Source organism: Dermochelys coriacea, chromosome 4 (assembly GCF_009764565.3).
Source record: "Dermochelys coriacea isolate rDerCor1 chromosome 4, rDerCor1.pri.v4, whole genome shotgun sequence".
NCBI lineage: Eukaryota > Metazoa > Chordata > Testudines > Dermochelyidae > Dermochelys > Dermochelys coriacea.
In genome coordinates, this window is record NC_050071.1 from 24,733,435 (window position 1) to 24,753,280 (window position 19,846).

At 38.3% G+C, this 19,846-nt stretch overlaps 1 protein-coding gene across 10 annotated transcripts in view; it reads left to right on the forward strand.

Annotated features, from left to right (window-relative positions):
• Window positions 1–19,846, forward strand: part of SMARCAD1 (SWI/SNF-related, matrix-associated actin-dependent regulator of chromatin, subfamily a, containing DEAD/H box 1) — a 90,338-nt gene that overhangs the window by 29,023 nt on the left and 41,469 nt on the right. For 8 of the 10 annotated variants that reach the window (XM_038399597.2, XM_043512611.1, XM_043512612.1 and 5 more), the window contains 5 exons: window positions 1,216–1,279; window positions 7,990–8,081; window positions 14,593–14,682; window positions 15,620–15,704; window positions 18,201–18,598. In XM_038399597.2, coding sequence (XP_038255525.1) covers window positions 1,216–1,279; window positions 7,990–8,081; window positions 14,593–14,682; window positions 15,620–15,704; window positions 18,201–18,598 — 729 coding nt within the window. Of the gene's footprint in view, window positions 1–1,215; window positions 1,280–7,989; window positions 8,082–14,592; window positions 14,683–15,619; window positions 15,705–18,200; window positions 18,599–18,878; window positions 19,236–19,846 lie in introns of those variants that run through there. The other 2 variants (XM_043512616.1, XM_038399599.2) reach the window with 2 other exon arrangements.

Here is a 19,846-nt window from a genome sequence, read left to right on the forward strand (position 1 = left end):
TATGTGAATGTGCAGAGGATCATTGTGAAGGGCACTAATTAATAGGAAGAAATCTTCTTTTTTACTTGTATACTGAGTAAATTTGGGTTGGAAAATACAAAGTGCCGTTTTTAGTGTCCCTTTTCAGGGAAGAATTGCACTTCACGGTGTAGTACGGGTCAGAAAAATGACTAAATATTACACTTAATTACCCAGTAGATCTGCTCCCTGATTTGTGTTCAATCATATCTGCTGACTTAAGTGACAGTTTTTTAGCTGTTAACTGGAACTCCTGTTAGCTGAATTGACTGCATTGTCATGAGAGAGTAAGAGGGCTTCTGTTTTGGTTCCCTATCAACAGAATTTTCTAAATTCTAATGGCAGGGCTAATTTTGGCCTTTGTTTGCACCTGGCAACCTTCTTCTGGACATTGTAAACAATAGTCCTTTTGTCACCCCGTACAGCCTGTCCTACCAGGCCCTCAGGAAATGAATGATTCCAGGGTGAGTGGTGCTTGTTTAAGATAGCTACCCTATTGTAGTCAACCTGAGGCATTGTGTAATGATTAAAATTGGGGGGTGGGAACATGGACTCCTGCATTGTGTTTCCATCTATGTCACTGACTCGTTCTATGACCTTTGGCAAATTATTTCATTTATGAAATTAATGCAACACTTTAGAGGTGTTGAAGTTCGCAAGTTTATAAAAATACTGAGAGCCTGAAATGCAAGATGTTTTGTAAGGGGAGGGAGAAGGGTTTGTTCCTAGATTTGGGAATAAGAATTCATATAAACTCCCAGAGCAGCACAAGATACCCTATTTATGCACATGATCCAGGAAGTCAACAGATATGAAAGACTTAGCACGAAGTAATAAAACTGCTAAATAGAGAATGTTTATATTTACAACTAGATGGAATTTTAAGTTTTCAACGCTGTAATTTTAACTAAGGTAAGTTTTTGAAGAAATTAAAAGTGAACACTGATGTGTTCAGAATATTCAAGAAGTGCAATAAGTGAAAATTGCTTTCCTGAAAAGCAGTATTTCAGTCCATATTTTTGCAGTCCTTCCAAGGCAATAACTGACACCTCTAGTTGGCTTGGTTAATGACTACATGTTACTGTGGTTAGATTTCACTATAAATGTTGTAAAACGGTGAAATAATAGTTTCAACCATTACTTAGCAGCTTTTTTCTGTTAAATTTGTCACTGATCACTTAATTTTTCTCTCGTTAGTTGATAGAATCAACAAGCACAATGGATGAAGCAATAGCTGCTGGTTTGAAGTTTAATGATGAAGGTATGCAGTAATCTTTACCACTGGAACGTTATATTAATTGTGCGTTATTCAGGAGATTTTTCACATTGCAGCAAACTTGAGGGAAGGATATTTAAATTGAAGTCCAACAAGACATGTATGCAAAGAGAAAAATATTCACACTGTTTAGTTTTTCCCTTCACTTAAACTGTTTTAGATTCTTTCCATGCTCTCACAATAAAAGGAGAGTTTGGTGGTTTCTGTAGGTCAGGGTTGCTTTAATTTATGAACCCAAAATTATATACATTATTGCTGGCTTCTCTGTAGAACAGGAGTTGCAGATTGAGTAATTATGGGGTAGTGGTTTTTTGTTGTTGTTTGTTTTAATTTCATATGTAAGGGAACTGCAATGGAGGACCAGAGCTTTTTACCTCTAGATCCTGTTCAAATCCAGCACAGATCAATATTGACAGTTATTTTATCTGGTTTAGTGGCCCATGTGAAGTTGGCCACTAAAATCCAGTTGGCTGGATTCTAATTCTGAATAAACAAGTGCTTACATATTGATTGGTACTTTTTATAGTATTATATTCATGGTTTGTTGTAAATTAAGTCTTAAAGTTTTCCTCAAAGGATCTGTTGAGTGTTAGCTCAGTTGTTTTTGCCATTAACAATGAATGCAGGAAAGCAGCATAAACATCTATAGATTAAGATAAACTTTTATTAGCAGTAGCATGAAGAAGTTATTTCCTTCAGGGCTTTTTCATGAGTAAATTCAACGAGTAAGGTTGTTTGCCTAGGATGAATGTTTGAAATATTAAGTCAGAATTGTTGGACTGTTATCTATCTTGCATATCTCCGTACATTTGTGGAAGCTCTAATACTCTGTCTTTAGGCCCGAGAGTTTTTTTTTTTTAAGTTGCCTTATGGATATTTTGAGATGCCTAGTAACGTGATGGAAAATCCCAGTGTGTGAAATGGTACAGAGCAGAAAACATGTGACACTCTTCTTGGCTTTCTTAGTGTCCTCCCTATAAATCCAAAGTCAAACTTTTTTCCCCAGGATTAAATAGTATTTGTTTTATTGGTGGTTGGTGGCTTATGCAAAAACCTGAATTGTGTGAGATCAAGATAAAATAATACAATTATGTCAAGATCAAATAATACAAGAGATGAAATAACAGGTTTTGGTTATGCAGTCTCCATCTAGCTGCAGGAACTATACCCAGTGTCCTTAATGAATTGGAGGAAGAGCTGTCCCTATCAGGGATGCAGGGCCTGGGGTGGAAGTGATGTCACTTCCTGGACTGACTACGCTGGGGGCAGGTAGGGAGGCTGGGGGAGGCGGTGCCTCCCCAAACAGCCTGGAGTGGCCCCATGCACACTTTCCCCCGGGCCCTGCTTCGGCGGCACCACTGGGCTCCAGGGGGCTGAGGCCATGCCACCCGCCTTCCCGGGGCTGGGGAGACTGCAGAAGCACCCCTGTGCGCTCTCCATCCCGGTGTACTCTCCCTTGGGTGAAAGGGGCAGGCTGGGAGTAGCCTCCCCAGCCAGCGGTTTGCCTGCTGCCCATGCAGTGCCAGCCAATTTCACTGCCGCGCAGGGCCTCCCAAAATGTGCGGGGGCCGGAGCAGTTGCCCTGATTCGCCATCCCCTTGGGATGGCTCTGATTGGAGGTGTGAAAGAGAGAAGTTATCTGTAATAAGATCACTTTCAGTTTAATTGTCTGGAAATTGCTTTAAATGATCAAGATGTCTTTCATGATAAAGATTTAATGATGGTGTTGTGTGACATAGCAGAGCAACAGCTCAGTGTCCCTATGCCATAAGAGAAAGTAGTTTTTTCATCTCTCCCATGCACTGTGCTTGCTTACATTAGGAAGTAATTTATGTACAATGATCCTCTATGCATCTTGAGACTTTGGTCTATTGATAATATAGCTATGACAGATGCTTAGTACTATCAAATGGTTTTAATACTTTCTGTGTTGTGTATGTTTGAGTGCACAGCGAGTTTATACTTTCTGATCTCAAAAAGCATTTGAAATTACCATTATATGTATGATATGTTGAGGATGAGAATTGTGATGTGAGTAATTGAAAGATAAAACTTAGAGATCTGCTGGAGATGAAATGCTTAGCTAGACCTGTTTCAAGAAATAAGTCTAGTCCCACCTGGAAGAAAATTAATCCTAAATTAAGTGGGTATTATTATTATTACCAAATTTATTTTAAGTTAAAATAATTTTATAAAAGTCAGTATCGCATTTTTAAAATGTTTGTACCAAAATATTTGCTATGAGCTCATGCCAAGTTTGATTTCTAATATACGGGCTTTACCTTATAGCCATACTTTTTCATACAAAAATGCAATTTCATGTCCTTGCCTACAAGCCCACAGAAACTGGTGTTCTAGGAAGTAAAATTCTGACACAAATGACATCTGTTACTCTTAGTTTTAGACAGGAGTTAGCATGCCTGAATGCAATGGCATAAATCATCTGACTTTGGGCCCATTTTTAGAAGAAGAGGCATCACTGAACACCTGCTTTCCTGCCTCAACACATAATTTTTTTTTTCTTTTTGTGAAAGTTTACAGCTGATTGGGTGAGAGAGAGAATAGGCAAAATTCTTAATTACCTGGGTTATTCAGATTCTCTCTGGCTAATGACAGAACTCATGTTTATAGACACAAATTGAGTCATAGCCAGTTTCTTCATTTAAACAATTCGTAAGTAGTATGAACAGTTTAAGTTGTTTAATATTAAAATTAAATATTGAAATATTAAAAACATAAGTTCTCAAATTTTATGGAAAAGGTATAGTTTTATAATTTGAGTGCTTTGTTCAACCCTGAAAAACAGCGTGGAAACAAAGTATGAAATTGAATCAATGGTTTATAGAATTCAGTTCACTTTTCTTTTTTGTATGTTACTAAATGCTGGTAATATTGGTGTTTATTGACTGAACTCCTTGTATTTTTGAGTGCTTGTTCACATCTGTATATCACTGTAGGTCTGTGTGTGACCAGTGCAGTCATCACTAGTACTTGTCAGGGCAGCACATGTGCCCCAGTGCATCTCCATGAATGCAGCCAAGGGTGTAGAGGGTTGAGCTGCTCCAACCCACTTTCAGTTCCTCTTACCCCTCTTTATCCTCCCCACTGCGAATTGGAGCTCCAGCTTATGGTTCCTTTTAAGGGTTTAGCACTAAATTCTTGTGTAAATAGCTCTTAGTTAGTGTGAATTACAATAGTTTTTCTTTGTCCCTTTCGTTTGCTCTTCTTCTGAAGCCCAGAGATGTTGTTTCAGCACAGTATCCCTGGCTTCAAACATTGCCCTTCCTGTGAGACACTTATGCAGGTGACAGTCATACTACTAAATGCCTTATTTGTCTTGGAATATGTGAAAGAGAAGTTCATCATCTGCAAATCATTGAAGAGGTGGACTCAGAAATCCAGGGAGTTATGTAGGAAGGGAAAAATCTCATAGAAAAATCTGCGTATCCAGCCTCTTACCCACACCGTGTCAGAATGGATAGAGTTCATGTTTTAAAAGCAGTGCTCCAGTTCTGTCTGTTTTTATCGTCGCACCTCAGGGGAATACAGATGTACAAGTAGTCTTCAGGATGATCCAGGTGAAAGGGAACAGCTCTTTTCTGGAGTGTCCCTAAAACTTCTAGGTTTTCGGAACTTAAGGCTGCATTGAGACCAAAGAAGGGGTTCTCAGACATCCACAAGCACTGTAGCCAATGCCACTTGTCTGATAGGTTGCCTTCTGAGTCCTCTGGTACCAAGGTTAGAGTGAGAAATTTGATTTGCTGCTGCCTGGTACTGTGAATTTATCTATGCTTTATTGGTACGGTTGACTCCAGAGCCCTATTCGTCAGTACTGTTGAGACTGGTTGGTACCTGCTGTACTGACTTCCTTCCCAGTGACTTCTTTTCTGTCACCCATTCTGACAGCAGCGTGTACTTTGGGGTTCTTGGTACCAACTCCCAACCCTTATGTCACAGCCAAGGATTTCCTGTATTTGTTGATACCAGACTCTCCACTGTTGAAGTTGAAAACCTTGATGCCAGCCCCGATATCATTCTCAGTGCTGACCTCAACTTATATCCTGGTACTGGATTGACACAATCATTGATTTTTGGCTTGACTGCAGACTTTGGTGCCGGCTTCAGAAATGTCCGGATCCTGGGCACATACTAGGCAAGCCGGATGGCTCTTTACACCGACTGATACTGCTCCACCTTTACATCTGGAATGTCTGTTCTCTTTTTCAGGGTCTGAATCCAGTAGGGAGACATCTTCTGTGAGGTTGTGAGCATCCATTATTTCATTTTATGACACCCTTATCTGTTCAGTGACTAAGCAAAGTCATGACCCAAGAACCAGAGGAAACTATTACAGAAGCAAAATATCAAATTCCTGTGCATAGATAGATGTCCTGTCCCGATGAGGCCATAGTATCTGAATCATTTCCTCCTCATTCCACATGTTCACGAGACTTTTCAGGAGCTCATGTGTAGGATGGCTTTTGCTCTGGGTATTCAAGCTGAGGTGGTTCAGGAAATTTTCATAAACTTACTGATACCTTGCATTCTGCTGTTTGAAGGAAGAGTGTCTCTACCTATTAATTACACTTTAGCAGATACTGCCAAACTTCTCAGGTAGACCCCAGCCACTTTGACTCCCGCATTACAGTAACTCCTCGCTTAACATTGTAGTTATGTTCCTGAAAAATGCGATTTTAAGCGAAACGACGTTAAGCAAATCCAACTATAGTTTTTTGTCTGGTGAAAAAAATTTCCCTGGAAGCTAACCCCCCCCCTTATTTAAATTAATTCTTATGGGGAAATTGGATTCGCTTAACATATATATAGTAATTAATAGATAGAGACGCGCTCCATCTTGAGCTCTGTCCTGCCCCCACCCTGCTCTATATGGAGAAAGGGTAAGTTGGGGGCCAGAGTAGGCAGGAGCGGGACACCCTGACATTAGTCCTCCTCTTTCTCCCTCCCCTGTACAGCAAGCAGGAAGCTCTGGGGAGAAGCTTCAAGACAGAGGGTAGGAGCAGCACCTGGCTGTGGGGAGAGGGACAGCTGAACTGCTGGCAATTGCTAGCCTTCTGGGTGGCTGCTGCACGGGGAACTTAGGGGAGCTGGGAGCTGATAGGGGGTCTGCCAATCCACCCTGGTTCCAAGCCCTCACCAGCTAGCTGCCAACTGGCTGCTCTTCCTGCAAGCAGTGGACAAAACAGGCGGCTGCCAAACAATGTTATAAGGGAGCATTGCACAACTTTAAATGAGCATGTTCCCTAATTGATCAGCAACGGAACAATGTTAACCAGGACGACTTTAAGTGAGGAGTTACTATAAAGAGAGCAGACCAATGGTATCATGTACCCTCCAAGGGATTTGAACAGTTTTTCTCAACCTGTCACCACAGCCAGTGAAAGATTTTGCCAAGGCCAATTCAAATTCGTTCTCAAGGATAAAGAGCCCAAGAGAATTAGACTTGTTAGGAAGGTAAACTCAACATCCAACCTTCAAATACACATAGGAAGCTACTAGATATTGTTACCTAAAAATTACTTCATTAATTTGGAGTCCATGGCAAGAATTATTGACAAACTCCCTGAAGCTAAGAGGGATGAGTTCAATTCCACAATTAGAGGGTTCATTTGGTGCATAGGTGTCTCTGCAGGTGTCACGTGACATGACAGAGATAATGTCAAAATCTATGGCAACAGCAATCTCTATGTGCAAATCCTTGGGGCTCCAGGCATCAGGGATTGCTAGGGAGGTACAAGCAACTATTGAGGATTTACTTTTTCAAGGGGTGCAACTTCTTCATTGATAAAACTGATGCACTATTGCACACTTGCGGACTATTTGTTCACCTGGAGTCTGTTTGATTTGTGCTTTATTAATAAGATAATTGTTGATTAGATGCAAGAAATATTATGAAGAAAAACTTGGAATGTATATGAAACCTTCTGTTCCTTTTGTATACAAAATAGCTGTTGAGTGATATCATGTAACTTTTCTGTATTCATGGAACACTGTCATCTTAGTATTTTGAACAGGCTATTTTTATAACATCCAACTGGTGTTGCTGAGAGAAACAACTCTGGTGTGTATAACTCTGAGGTTCTGTTGTATTGCACTAATTTGATAATAAGTTTTTTATAACATTCCTCTTTACAAAACCTAAATTTGGAGTCCTAAACAAGTTGTCATTTTTATGAATTATTATGAAATATTTTTATGAATATCACAAAAAAGACACATTGTGAACATAAACATGTATTCAGCTATTTGCATATTTCCTTTAAACCATTTGTTACAATGGTCAATTTTTTTTGCAAATTGTTAAATTTTATGCAGTATTTGATTCCACCCTCTTAACATTAACAGAGATGAAAAGTATAGTTCAAAGGGAATAGGTTTTTAAAATTGTCACCATATTAGAATAGAATGTTTGATTGCTTGTGCTCCCAGATGCTTAACATCTGTTGTAAAAATCCTATTAATTCTATATTGCCTAAAAATAATTGGTTCCTATGCTGTTTTGTATTAAAAGGATGGGTGTGTTTACACAAATTCTCACATTTGTTAAATCTGATATTTCTCAAAGTTGACATAATTGGTAGCTTCTGTAATGTTGATTTGAACGATTCTGCTGTTTCAGGGTGAATTTCTAATTGATGTAATTTTCAATTCTGCTTTTTTTTTATATATTTTTAAAGCTGCATCCCGAAAAAGGAAACTAAACCAATCACCCACAAACAATTCTGAAGACAGTGGTGACCAAATTTCAAAAAAGCAAAAAACGAACTCTGTAAGTGTTATCCTTTCTGTCTTACAACCACAAAGTAAATTGATCCCTGAAGGCTTTGGGAACATCAGGAGCCTCCTGAATTAGTGCCTTATATCAGGAAATCACACCTCTCATTACTGGAGTTAATAGCTCTGCTTGCCTGTCTCTGACAACACTCCTGACTTAATTTTTTCATTATTTCTTGATTTCCCCCTCCCCCCCCCTTTTTTTTTTTTGAGATTATATGCTTCAATATTCTGTGTGTATTGAATTATATCCGAGTGCCAACTGCAGTATTGTGATGGGAAAAAGGGAACAACAGTTAAGGACATGGTCCTGTGATGTGTTCGACACCATCAGGTCCCATAAGTCAGTGGAAGCTGTTGGGTGTGCAGAGTCCGTCCACATCAGATCCTAAGTTAAGCATCAAGAAATTGCTTAAGTTTTTCTATATAATTTCTCTGAGGAAGGACAGTGATATATATATATATATATATATATATATATATATATATATATATATATATATATATATAAAATAAAATGGCAATTTAGTTGTGTTTTGGGGAAATGTTTACAAGGAACTTGGAACAGTAAGCCAAATTTTGGGTAATATTGATAACCTTAGCTAGTAAAGAGGAGCTGTATTCTGAAGGTGACCCATTCAGTCTTTTATCTGATATATTTGATGTACAGTTCTACAATCCCATCTTCAGACCAAAACCTGGAAAAGAACACTGTATCATGGCAAAAGGATGACATTAGACTATTGTGTAGCAAGAATGGGAATTTCTTTTGTTAAAAGTAAAGTTGGGTGGAGAAAGGCAATTACATTTCAGAGGATTTTGTTACAGTAAATTCTGCTTAATAGCAATCTTGATTATTAGCAATTTCTAGTTAATTGCAACATATTGCCAGTGATTACATCCGCACCTATCAACATCAATGTTAATGAGATTCAGATCTTAACAAGAGGCATGCTGCTTACTAACAATTCTTTAGAGGAGAGGTCCTACCTGTAATCAGATTCTGAGCATGCACAGCTGAGCACGTATGTATTCGCCATGGCTTCCAAATTTCTCAACCTATTTCTCACCAGTAAATTCGGGTTCTGTAGGCCCTGTGTGAGCCTGGTGCTAAGCAAATCTGAGTAGCTGGGAATTTTGTTGTCTCAAAGTTGGTTGTGTCATGCATTCTGAAGAACAGCCGTAACATTTTACAGGAGCATGGGAGCAGCACAAAGAGGCCGCAAGCATCAAGGCAATGGAAAGGAGACTGATGCTGGTGAAGCCCTGGGGCTCTGGTTTCAGCATAAGCTTGGCCAAGATGCTCAACTCTGGGCTGATGTTGAAACAGAAAGCGAGTCAGCTGGCAGCGGAGCAGTGAAAGGAGTTCTACCCAGTGGATCACTGTTTCTGTCGGTGGAAAGCCAAGCACAATGTCATTAAGCATAAGGAACGCGGCAAGAATCAAGATGCTGATCTTCTGGTGGCTAATGAATGGAGGTTGGATGCCTTACTTAGCATTCTAGAGGAGTTGCAGCGTCGTGATATTTTCAGTGCTGATGAGACTAGTCTCCTCTACTGAGACTTTCCTGAAAGAGGCCTTGGTATGCTTAAAGGAGGGCTTGCAGGAAGGAAAAAAGCTACGGACTTCATCAGGGTGCTGTGTTGTGCAAACATGGATGGACAGAGAAACGGTCTCTTACGGTGATTGGAAAGAGCAAGTGCTCTCGTTGTTTCCTTAAGGACCACTCAAAGGTGCCCGTGATCTACAGAAGTTCAGCCAATGCCTGGATGATAAGTGTGGTGTTTTGAAGAGGTGGTTAGAGAACTGGAACAGGGAGTTGCAACTACAGGACTGCCATGTCTGCCTGTTGATTGATAATTGCCCAGCTCATTCAATTAATGTAGAGCTATCACACGTGTTAAAATTTTTGCCTCTGAACACAGGCTCCGCCATGCTGCCAGTGAAGATCGGGGTCATTAAAAACTTCAAAGGTCACTGCCATGCTTGTCTTAATGCACACATCATGGCCTCTCTCTATGCTGACCCACATCTAGGAGCAGTGGATATTGCCAAAAAAATAACTCTGATGCACTTCATCTTGCTAAGGAGTAAAGGGCTCCTGTTCTCCTGAAGACTGTTCAAAATGGCTTCAGAAATGGAGGGTTTGTATGAACAACAGAAAATGCTGGCTTGGTGGACATTGATTTGCTGGCCGACCATTTCAGTTCCTGACAGTCTATCAGCAAAGGAATTTGAGGCCGTTGTTGAGTTTGACAGTCATTTGGAGATGGAAGGTGGTTTCACTGATGCCAAATGTGGAGACGGTAGAGGTTGTCACATGCCTACAGGCTGAGGCACAAGTGGACAGTGGATGGGACGACGAACCTGCAGAGCTTTCACTTAAACAACAGCTACAGGCAGTGGACTTTTCTGCAGAATATGCCAACATCATGGCTTTGAGAGTGGTTACGAGGCTGCATGCAATATTGAGAAGGATTTACAATTGGAGGTGGCAAACTGTATGAAGAAGATAACAGTGGACAAATGGTGTTCTTAAAAAGTTTTTTTGTATATGAAATATAGTAAAATTTTGTGCTGCTTTACTCTGTGACACACATGAGGAACACTGTAGGCTGAACTGCACTGTATTTACAGTTAAACACACGTAAGTTTTCTTGGGTGCTTTTTAAATGCTTGTTATGATAGAATTGTGTGCCACTGTAGTCTTTGTGACCTATGGCAACCTAAAATTTCCTACATCTGTTCTAAGCATTGTGCTACACTATACAAAATATATCCATTTCTGTATGTCACCTTTGATTTTCTTCTTCAGAACATTGTATCAAACTGAAAGTTAATAAACAATTCATTGTACAATGCATCATTGTTCTACACTCATGTCTCTGTATCCCCCTGAAAATAGTACCTTCTGCTTATTGGCAACTTCTGGAAAACAGCAACTTTTCTCTTGGAACTGAGAGGTTGCTGATAAGTGGAATTTACTGAATTTAGAAATCTGGTTTAGTTCTGATTTGGGGAAAAAAAACCTTTTTTTCCTCCAAAAGGGAATGGAGCCAGACTGCCCTGGAACCATGGACTCTGGGAGCCCAAGCTGGCAAGGATCTAGCAAGCCTGGGAGATGGGACTCCGGGGTTCCAGGCTCCTGGATTCCTATTAGCCTGCCAGGTGGGCTGCTGGGGAGCCATGAGCCTGGAAGGTCCAGGCTGCTGAGGAACTGAGCTGATGAGCTGGCAGGAGATAGGGCAGGCTTCCAAAGGAAACCCGGTAGCCAGGTTTTGAAACCTGCCTGGTGGGCAGTGTTCTGTTAGAATCTTGAAATGAAATAATCTCTACGAAACATTTTGATTTCAATAAATCAAATTCCACCAAAAAAATTGTCTGAATTTTTCTAACCTGTTTCACAAAAAGCCTTCATAAAATATTTCTGTTCAACCTAAATGAATAGAGGTGAGAGAATTACAAATTAAGGGCTACCACTTACCTTGGTTTGCTAATTACTGACTAGAAACTAGACGCAGTACCTGGACTTGCTAAGTGTTCATTTTAAATGTTACTATAGTTATTAACCTGGGACCCATGTGCTCCATAGGCAGGAGTGCTAGCAGGTGAGCTGACAACTACTGTTGGGCAATTCAGTAGCTTCTAGCATCATGCAGCTAAACATCTGAGAGGTCTTCATGAACATTAATTAAGCCTCATAACACCTCTGACACGTAGGTAAGTAGTAGTATAACCATTTTATAGATGAGAGAGAGAAGTAAGGAGATTTGCCTGTATGTCTGGTGATTCTTCAGTACGTGCGTACCACTGCTAATATTGCTAGGCAGCTGCATTTTGAGCGTGATCGTGACCTTCACCTCAGGTGAAAGGGGAGTTGATCTATCACGAGCTCTGTCCTTGGCCTCTGCTGAGAAGGGATTGCACATTGGCCTGACTGATGTGGTAAGTTTTAAAGAAGCTTCTCTACTGTGCTTATGTGATCTAAAAATATGCTTAAGCATGTGATTCCCAGAGCTGGCTAGAAAATGCAGCTGGCCTTCATCCACTTGGTCACTTAACTTCACGTGAGCCACCAATAAGATCTGGATGGTAGAGAGGTCTGGTTATTCTTTTTGTAGGCCCTACCGCACCCCATATTTGGAGTCGTTGTGTGGTGTCCCCCACTTGCTGATGTAAAAGTAACCTAATGTCCTACATCCTTCCCAGAGCTGAGCCCTTTTTGACCTTGACACTTAAGTCATCAAGACTTGCTGTTGGTGTGGATGTTGAAATGACCTGGAACCATAATTCCTTGAGTTTTTGTTCAGTACCTCATGGTGTCACCAACGGACTGGGACTTTTGCTGGCTTCACTCCTGTTGTTTGACATGCTCTGGATCTTATCTTTGGGCTGGGCTGGGAGATACAAGGTGTGAAGATCAGATCACAACTTCATCTAGACCAAGGAATAAATGGTCAGTTTTCAGAATGGAGAGAGGTAAATAGTGGTGTCCCCCAGGGGTCTGTACTGCGACCACTGCTGTTCAACATGCTCATAAATGATCTGGAAAAAATGGGTACACGATGAGGTGGCAAAATTTGCAGATGATACAAAACTACTCAAGATAGTTAAGTCCCAGACAGACTGCAAAGAGCTACAAAAGAATCTCTGGGTGACTGGGCAACAAAATGGCAGATGAAATTCACTATTGATAAATGCAAAGTAATGAACATTGGAAAACATAATCCCAACTTTACATATTAAATGATGGGGTCTAAATTAGCCAATGCCACTCAATAAAGACATCTTGGAATCAAATTGTGGATAGTTCTCTGAAAACATCCACTCAATGTGTAGCGGCAGTTAAAAAGGTAAACAGAATTTTGGGAATCATTAGGAAAGAGATTAATAAGACAGAAAATATCACATTGCTTCTATATAAATGCATGATATGCCTGCATCTTGAATACTGGGTGTAGATGTGATCACCCCGTCTCAAAAAAGATATATTGGAATTGGAAAAGATACAGAAAAGGGCAACAAAAATCATTAGGGGTCTGGAATGGCTTCCATGTGAGGAAAGATTAAGAAGACTGGGATTTTCAACTTGGAAAAGAGACAACTAAAGGGGAATATGATAAAGGTTTATAAAATCATGACTGATGTGGAAAAATTGACTAAGGAAGTGTTGTTTACTCCTTCACATAACACAAGAACTAGAGGGTCACCCAATGAACTTAATAGGCAGCAGGTTTAAAACAAGCAAAAGGAAATATTTTTTCACACAATGCACAGTCAACTTGTGGAACTCTTTGCCAGAGGATGTTGTGAAAGCCAAAACTATAACAGGGTTCAAAAAAAACCTAGATCAGTTCATGGAGGATAGGTCCATCGATGGCTACTAGCTAGGATAGGCAGGGATGGTGTCCTGAGCCTCTGTTTGCCAGAAACTGGTAATGGGTGACAGAGGATGGATCACTTGATGATTACCTGTTCTGTTCATTCCCTCTGAGGCATCTGGCATTGGCCACTGTCAGAAGACAGGATACTGGGTTGGATGGACCATTGGTTTGACCCAGTATAGCCGTTCTTATGTTGATTTTTTATATTGTTATCATATAGTAAGTCCATAACGGAACTGTGAGTAGAATCTGGAAATCCTGGCTCCTATTTATGAGCTTTAATTGCTAGGTCACATTCCCTGTTTCTTGTAAACCAGTAGAGCTATAAGTATACTAGACTTTGTGTTGGACATCATTTGTCAGGAAATCTTTTATCAGGGTTTGGTATAATTGTATTGTGCCTTAATATGATATTCCATTTCCTAAGATTTTACATTTGCCAAAATTCTGACACAAGGTTGAACTTAATAATGGCTTTAAAGGACCGTTTTTTAATGTGCAAAATTCCATTGATAACAATGTGGGTTGCATAAAATCTGTCTCACTTGAGTAATTGGTTATTTCAGTTGTTTTAACCGTGTCTGCCTTCCCTTTTCCTCTCTACAAGAAGAATTGTCAAGACTGAATTATTTTCCCCAAAATGTCATGTTAAAAAAAAAAAAAATTCAACTTGATTGAGCACTATTTGATAAAGAATCATATATATCATATAAAACACCTTTTTTTTTTTTTTTTTTTATTAAAAGAGGAACTGAAATGATTTTAAGTTGGCCAAGATCTGTTTTATTGTAATTTAATAAGGAACCTAAAATTTTTCATGTCTTTTATTTCTTATTGAATTCAAACTTTTTCCTCTTTCAGTACTCTAAGAATTTTCTATACCATTCTTGGAGGGTTTTGTCTAATTTTGAACACAGTTATAAATGAAGAAAACAGTATTAGTCACTTATTTCTGTCTGCATAGCTCAGATATTTCTGCACATTGTTTTAATCATTCAAAGGGTGACTATTTAAAAGGTAAGCAAAGTTAGGCATGTTATTTCATTTTTGTTTGAGTAGTAGTATTATGATGCATTAAGTGAAATGATCTCTAAAATTGCTACGTCTTTTCTGAACCGTAGCTAGAAGGGGCAGAATCTCAAAAAGAATGGGAAAAGCAAGAAGCTCTTGTAAAGAAACTGCAAAATAAATTTCCCAGTTTGGATAAAGAGGTAAGCTATTATGTATCTTTTGGGGACAAACCTACTGTTTTATATAAGTATATAAAAATGTAATAAGTGCACAGGACCAGATTTTAAGCCCCATCCATCTGCTTAACCACTTACCTGGCTAAGGGGAATTTCTAGGTGGCATGGAGCCAGCCAAGTGACCCCAGCACAAGTAGTGTTTCTAGGGAAAGGGTTCATGGCAGGAACACCTTTCTGCTGCTTCTATTGGCATGGTCTCTTGAGGCTGTAGGCAATTGGACATATTTTAGAATATGTAAATCTTGATGGCCCACCCTCTGGTCTGCACTAAGCATGGGTCGGCCAGATCAGAGAGTGTGACTCAGAGTATGAATGTATGTGAAAATTATTCAGGCATACTACATTATTTTATCATTAAAATATTCATGTTGTTTTTAGAATTCACCTTTTTTTTTTTAAAACTGGAGTAGGCTTATCTGTTTAGATTATTACGTGGGATACATGGTTTTTAGAGGAAGAATGATTAGAAACTGTGATGGCTGTATAAAGAGCTGAAATAGATCAGCAGTCAAGTAGAGAATTCAGTCAGCTTTTAGTGGTTTTATATTTTAAATGTGGAAGATCAAGTATACTATCTATTAGGAAGGTGGTAAGTTGATGTTGTGCAATATTCTGAAGTTTGTGTACAGTGTCTTTCCTTGCGTTTTCATCAAGAATACTGTTAACTATAATTAGAAGACCTGTCGCATCATAGGGAGATAACTGAAGTTAGGAACAGTTTTTTTAAAAAAAAGGTGGTTATTTACAATATATTTTGTATGTATCATGCATCCTGTGCATAAGTGTATGGATTAATCAAAGGTTTTATCCCATACTTGTTTGAGAAGTGCTGCTCTTGTTCTTAATTGTTAAAGAATATATTTTTTGCATAATGGTGAGATAATAAATGTTGTTTTAATAGGAACTGAAAGATGTACTTCAAGAACATAACTGGGTGTTTCATGAAGCACTGGAGTCTTTAAAAGTATTTGCAGAAGACCAACAGGGTAAATAAAGACAGATTTACAGTCTATTTTATTATGTAATAAAATAACAGATTTCAGAAGTGTATATCTCTCTAATGTCTAGATAAGACAGTCCTGACCGTGATTAAAATAATATCTTAAAAGTTGCAGTGATGAGCAAAAACAGTTTTAAGGGGGGTGGAAAGAGAAGAAAAGAACATAGAAGAAAGTTTATATGCTGAGTTTGCATCCTATTTTTATGGAGTTGCATGCCTTTTTATGTGGAAATTAAGGCAAGTATATTGGTTTGTCAAGTGCAAATTACACTTATAAGCATAACTCCCTATTCGTTAATATGAAAACATGTTTGTGATAAGAAAACTTCAAACATGATTCTCTTTGAATTGAGTGGTTCACAGAGTACTAATCTCAAGGCAATAAAAGTGACTCAGTAAATCAGTATATCCTGTTTAAGAAGTCTTTTAGCAGAGAAGTAATATTGAGACTGTATTTAGGGTGAAATAATGCAAACAATATTCTTAAAAGTCCAGTGAAATACCAATACATGAAATTTGATAGAAATTAGCATTACATCACTGACAAATCTGCAGATGATTACAAAGGAAATACCTCAGATTTAATATGAGCAGATACCTTAATTCTTTCATATTGCAGTAGTGCCAGAAAGCACCAGCCAAACTCAGGAACCGCAGTGTGCTTGCTACTGTATAAAAGTAGAGAGTATTCCTGATCTGAAGAACTTACAAAATGAAATATCATTTCAGTTGTGTTTCCATTAGAATATGTATTTCACAAATACATAAACAAATGTATCTTTTTAAATCAAGTCATTGGTGATGTGATTAAAATCTCCAAATTGAGTTTCTTTAAAAGGCAAGGCCCAGCTGCAGCAACAAGACTTCACACATGCAAAAGGCTATTTTACAAAGGTCTTTATTACTCTAGTTCTCATAGAATCATAGGACTGGAAGGGACCTCCCGGGGTCATCTTGCCCAGTCCTGTGCAATGTTGGCAGGACTATTATTTAGACCATTCCTGACAGGTGTTTGTCTAACCTGCTCTTCAAAATATCCAATGATGGACATTCCACAACCTCCCTAGGCAATTTCTATACATTTCTCTGTTAAGAATTTTTATGTTTTCATAGACTAGTTGGCAGAATATGTTGGTAAAATATGAGGGAAAAATACAGAATCAAAATGATAGATTAGGAGCATATTATGTTTATTATGCGCAGCTGTGCACTTGCTTCCAGGAAGAGTGGTGAGAATTTATTCCCAGGATTACAGAGGCTCTATCTTCGAGTGTATCAACACAACAAAATAATTTGTTTAGACAGTATATGATCGGCTGTTGGATCGCTACAGGCTGATAGGTGGATAAATGTGCTGTATATATTATCGAAACAACCTATAATAAGTTTGTGCATGAATGTAATAACTTTTACTTAAGTGTGCTTCTCAAAGAATCATTGTGTCAGGTTAGTGCTTTTTACGTTTTTACTTTTTATCTCTTGCATGGAGATGAAGATATCAGTGTTGAAAGGTAGCTGCTCATTGCCTTTCCTTATTAGGAAAAAGAGCTGTTTAGGATTTATCAACCTAAAGCAGAGTTAGACAGGAGAATAGACATTACAATATTAATAGTATTAAAGTATATTTTTAAATTGAGAGGTCAAAAGGATACACCTTGACTGTTTTTTGTCTAAAAAGGACTAATAATTTATTTTAACAAAAAAATGAGTTAATTTCTTTTAAAACATGATTAGGGTTATAAAAAATCAGAAGTTGATAATTGAACCAAAAACATTTTGTTTGTTTTAAAAGCTCTAGTTCCTCAAATTACTTTAACATTTGCATACTTTTGGTGTCCTGCCCGAAATGCTGCTGTGAGATGCAGTAAAGTGAGACTAGGTTTATGCTTTTTTTGTGGTGAAAGCATGTGCTAAATCAGGCTTGTTTGCTTAATCTATCATCTTTTTTTTTTCCAGAGGGCATGGGGAAACTATTACTTTAAAATCAAACTTTTGAGTCAGATTCCTTAGAGTATGAAATGTTGCTTTATACATATTACAATTTTGACCATTTTTGCCTTGATGCAGTTAATTAAATCATTGTGTGACTGGTAGTGTAGCTTAAGTCCTACTAATATAGATACTCTGAATTTATATTAATAATAGTTAACAAGTTGAAATTACTTGGCTTATAATTAGAATTGTATGAAGTCTTTTGACCTTATGGTTTAAGTCTTTTCATTGTGATTCCAATTACTTGATAATTTTGTATTTGCTGTGGTAGTTACATCTTTCTAAATATACAGGGAAAGGTTCCAAAGGCAGATTGAATTAAGTTTTACAGTTAGTAAACTGAAATTTGTTCCGTGCTATATATAAAGCAGAGGAGAGTGCTGGCATTTACATTAGCCTTTATTTTGAAAAGCAGCAGTTCTTTTGAAGATTTTTTGCTCTTGAACAATGCATCTTATTTGTCATTGACTTCTTTACATTACATACACAGATGTGCAATATCCTTCCAAAAGTGAAGTTTCTAGTTGGAACGAAGTCTCCACAAATAGCAAAAAGCACTATAATAATGACACTAAAGTGAAGGTGAAACAGAAATCTTCTACAAAAGCTCAGAATGGCTTTAGGAAAAAAGATAAAGGCAAAAAAGGGGTTTGGAGGACTAAAAGAGAAACAGAAGATTCAGAATACGAGTCAGCTTCAGAAGGTGGTAGCTCCCTTGATGAGGACTACAGCAGTGGTGATGAAGTGATGGAGGATGGTTACAAAACTAAAATACTTAGCTTCCTGCAAGATGCTTCACTTGGTGAACTCACTCTGATTCCTCAGTGTTCTCAGAAAAAGGCTCAGAAGATAACGGAGCACCGGCCCTTTAATAGTTGGGAAGCTCTGGTAAGTCTGCATTCTTTTTTTAATATTACTACTGTGTTTATAGTCAAGGTATCTTCAGTCTAGGGAGGCATAGATGGGTGGCCTTATCCTGATTAGGCTAAAACACTATATTCATTTTAAGCCAATAGCATTGCAAATAGTGTCATATGACCTAATTTTGAATGAATTAAGGGGCGATTTTCCTGAAAAATCCAAGCTGATTGGCTGGCAATACTGTCACTCATTCTTTAGCATAGAAACTTGGTTCATTTCACTGCAGAAGAAGAAATTAGAGCTTTCATTTAGGAAGGAGTTGTTTGCTAGCCTGTTCTGATCTGTTTTAGCTGAAAAACCATGCAGAAGGCAAGAATGTAGCAGAACTTTTACTGCAGCTACTTTGAGCAGCAGCAACTTCCAAGGTAGCTCCATGATTGAAGATGCTAGCATGGATATATTAAGCTTCACCATAGGAGAATCAAATGTTTTGTTCTGTTTTTCTTTTAATATTGCAACTCAGTCACTAGCATGGTTTTGCTGGCTAAGCAGTGCGGCCATTTTAAGGATTGTAGCAGTCAGCTGTATTTTTATTCAAAAAGGTAAAAAGCATCAGGAAACCTAAAAGACATACTATCACTGAATGGGAAAATATCAGTCACTGGTAAGTACGCGACGTACTGTCACTCACTGGGTTTTATTTATTTTCAAATTTGTTCCATAATGTGTGTGTTTGCTTAGAGTTTTGTGTGTTTCAACAAAGTGAAAGACATCAGACCTGATCTGTGCAGCATTGTGAAAGGAAATTCGAAGCACTCAGGCAGGAAATGTTGTGGATTTCAAAAGTTTTTCTTAATCTACTGTGTGATGGCACTGGCTTTTGGAGCAAATATGTTTACAGGTCCTTTTAAAGATAACTGATATAGTTTTTTCATCAGTATGTGTTTTAAAAAAAAAAAGTTTATTGTGTGCATGTTTTTAATGAGTTTTTTTTAAAAGGTATCTTTTTATACTTAAAGAGGAAGACATTATAATACAATGTAACTTTGCGCTACTTTTTGTGCAAATATTTCACACCATAAAAGTGTGAGATCTGGATCAGATATTTCAGAAAATTACATTAATAATCACATAAGTCATAAAGTATTCAAAAATATAGAAGTACAGCTTCACAAATATGCTGCAAAAGAAATCCGTTTTGCCTGAAGCCTTTGGCTTCTTAAAGAACATCTGTCATAATTCTGTTCCTTTCCGAACTTGTTGGGCTTTGCCTGA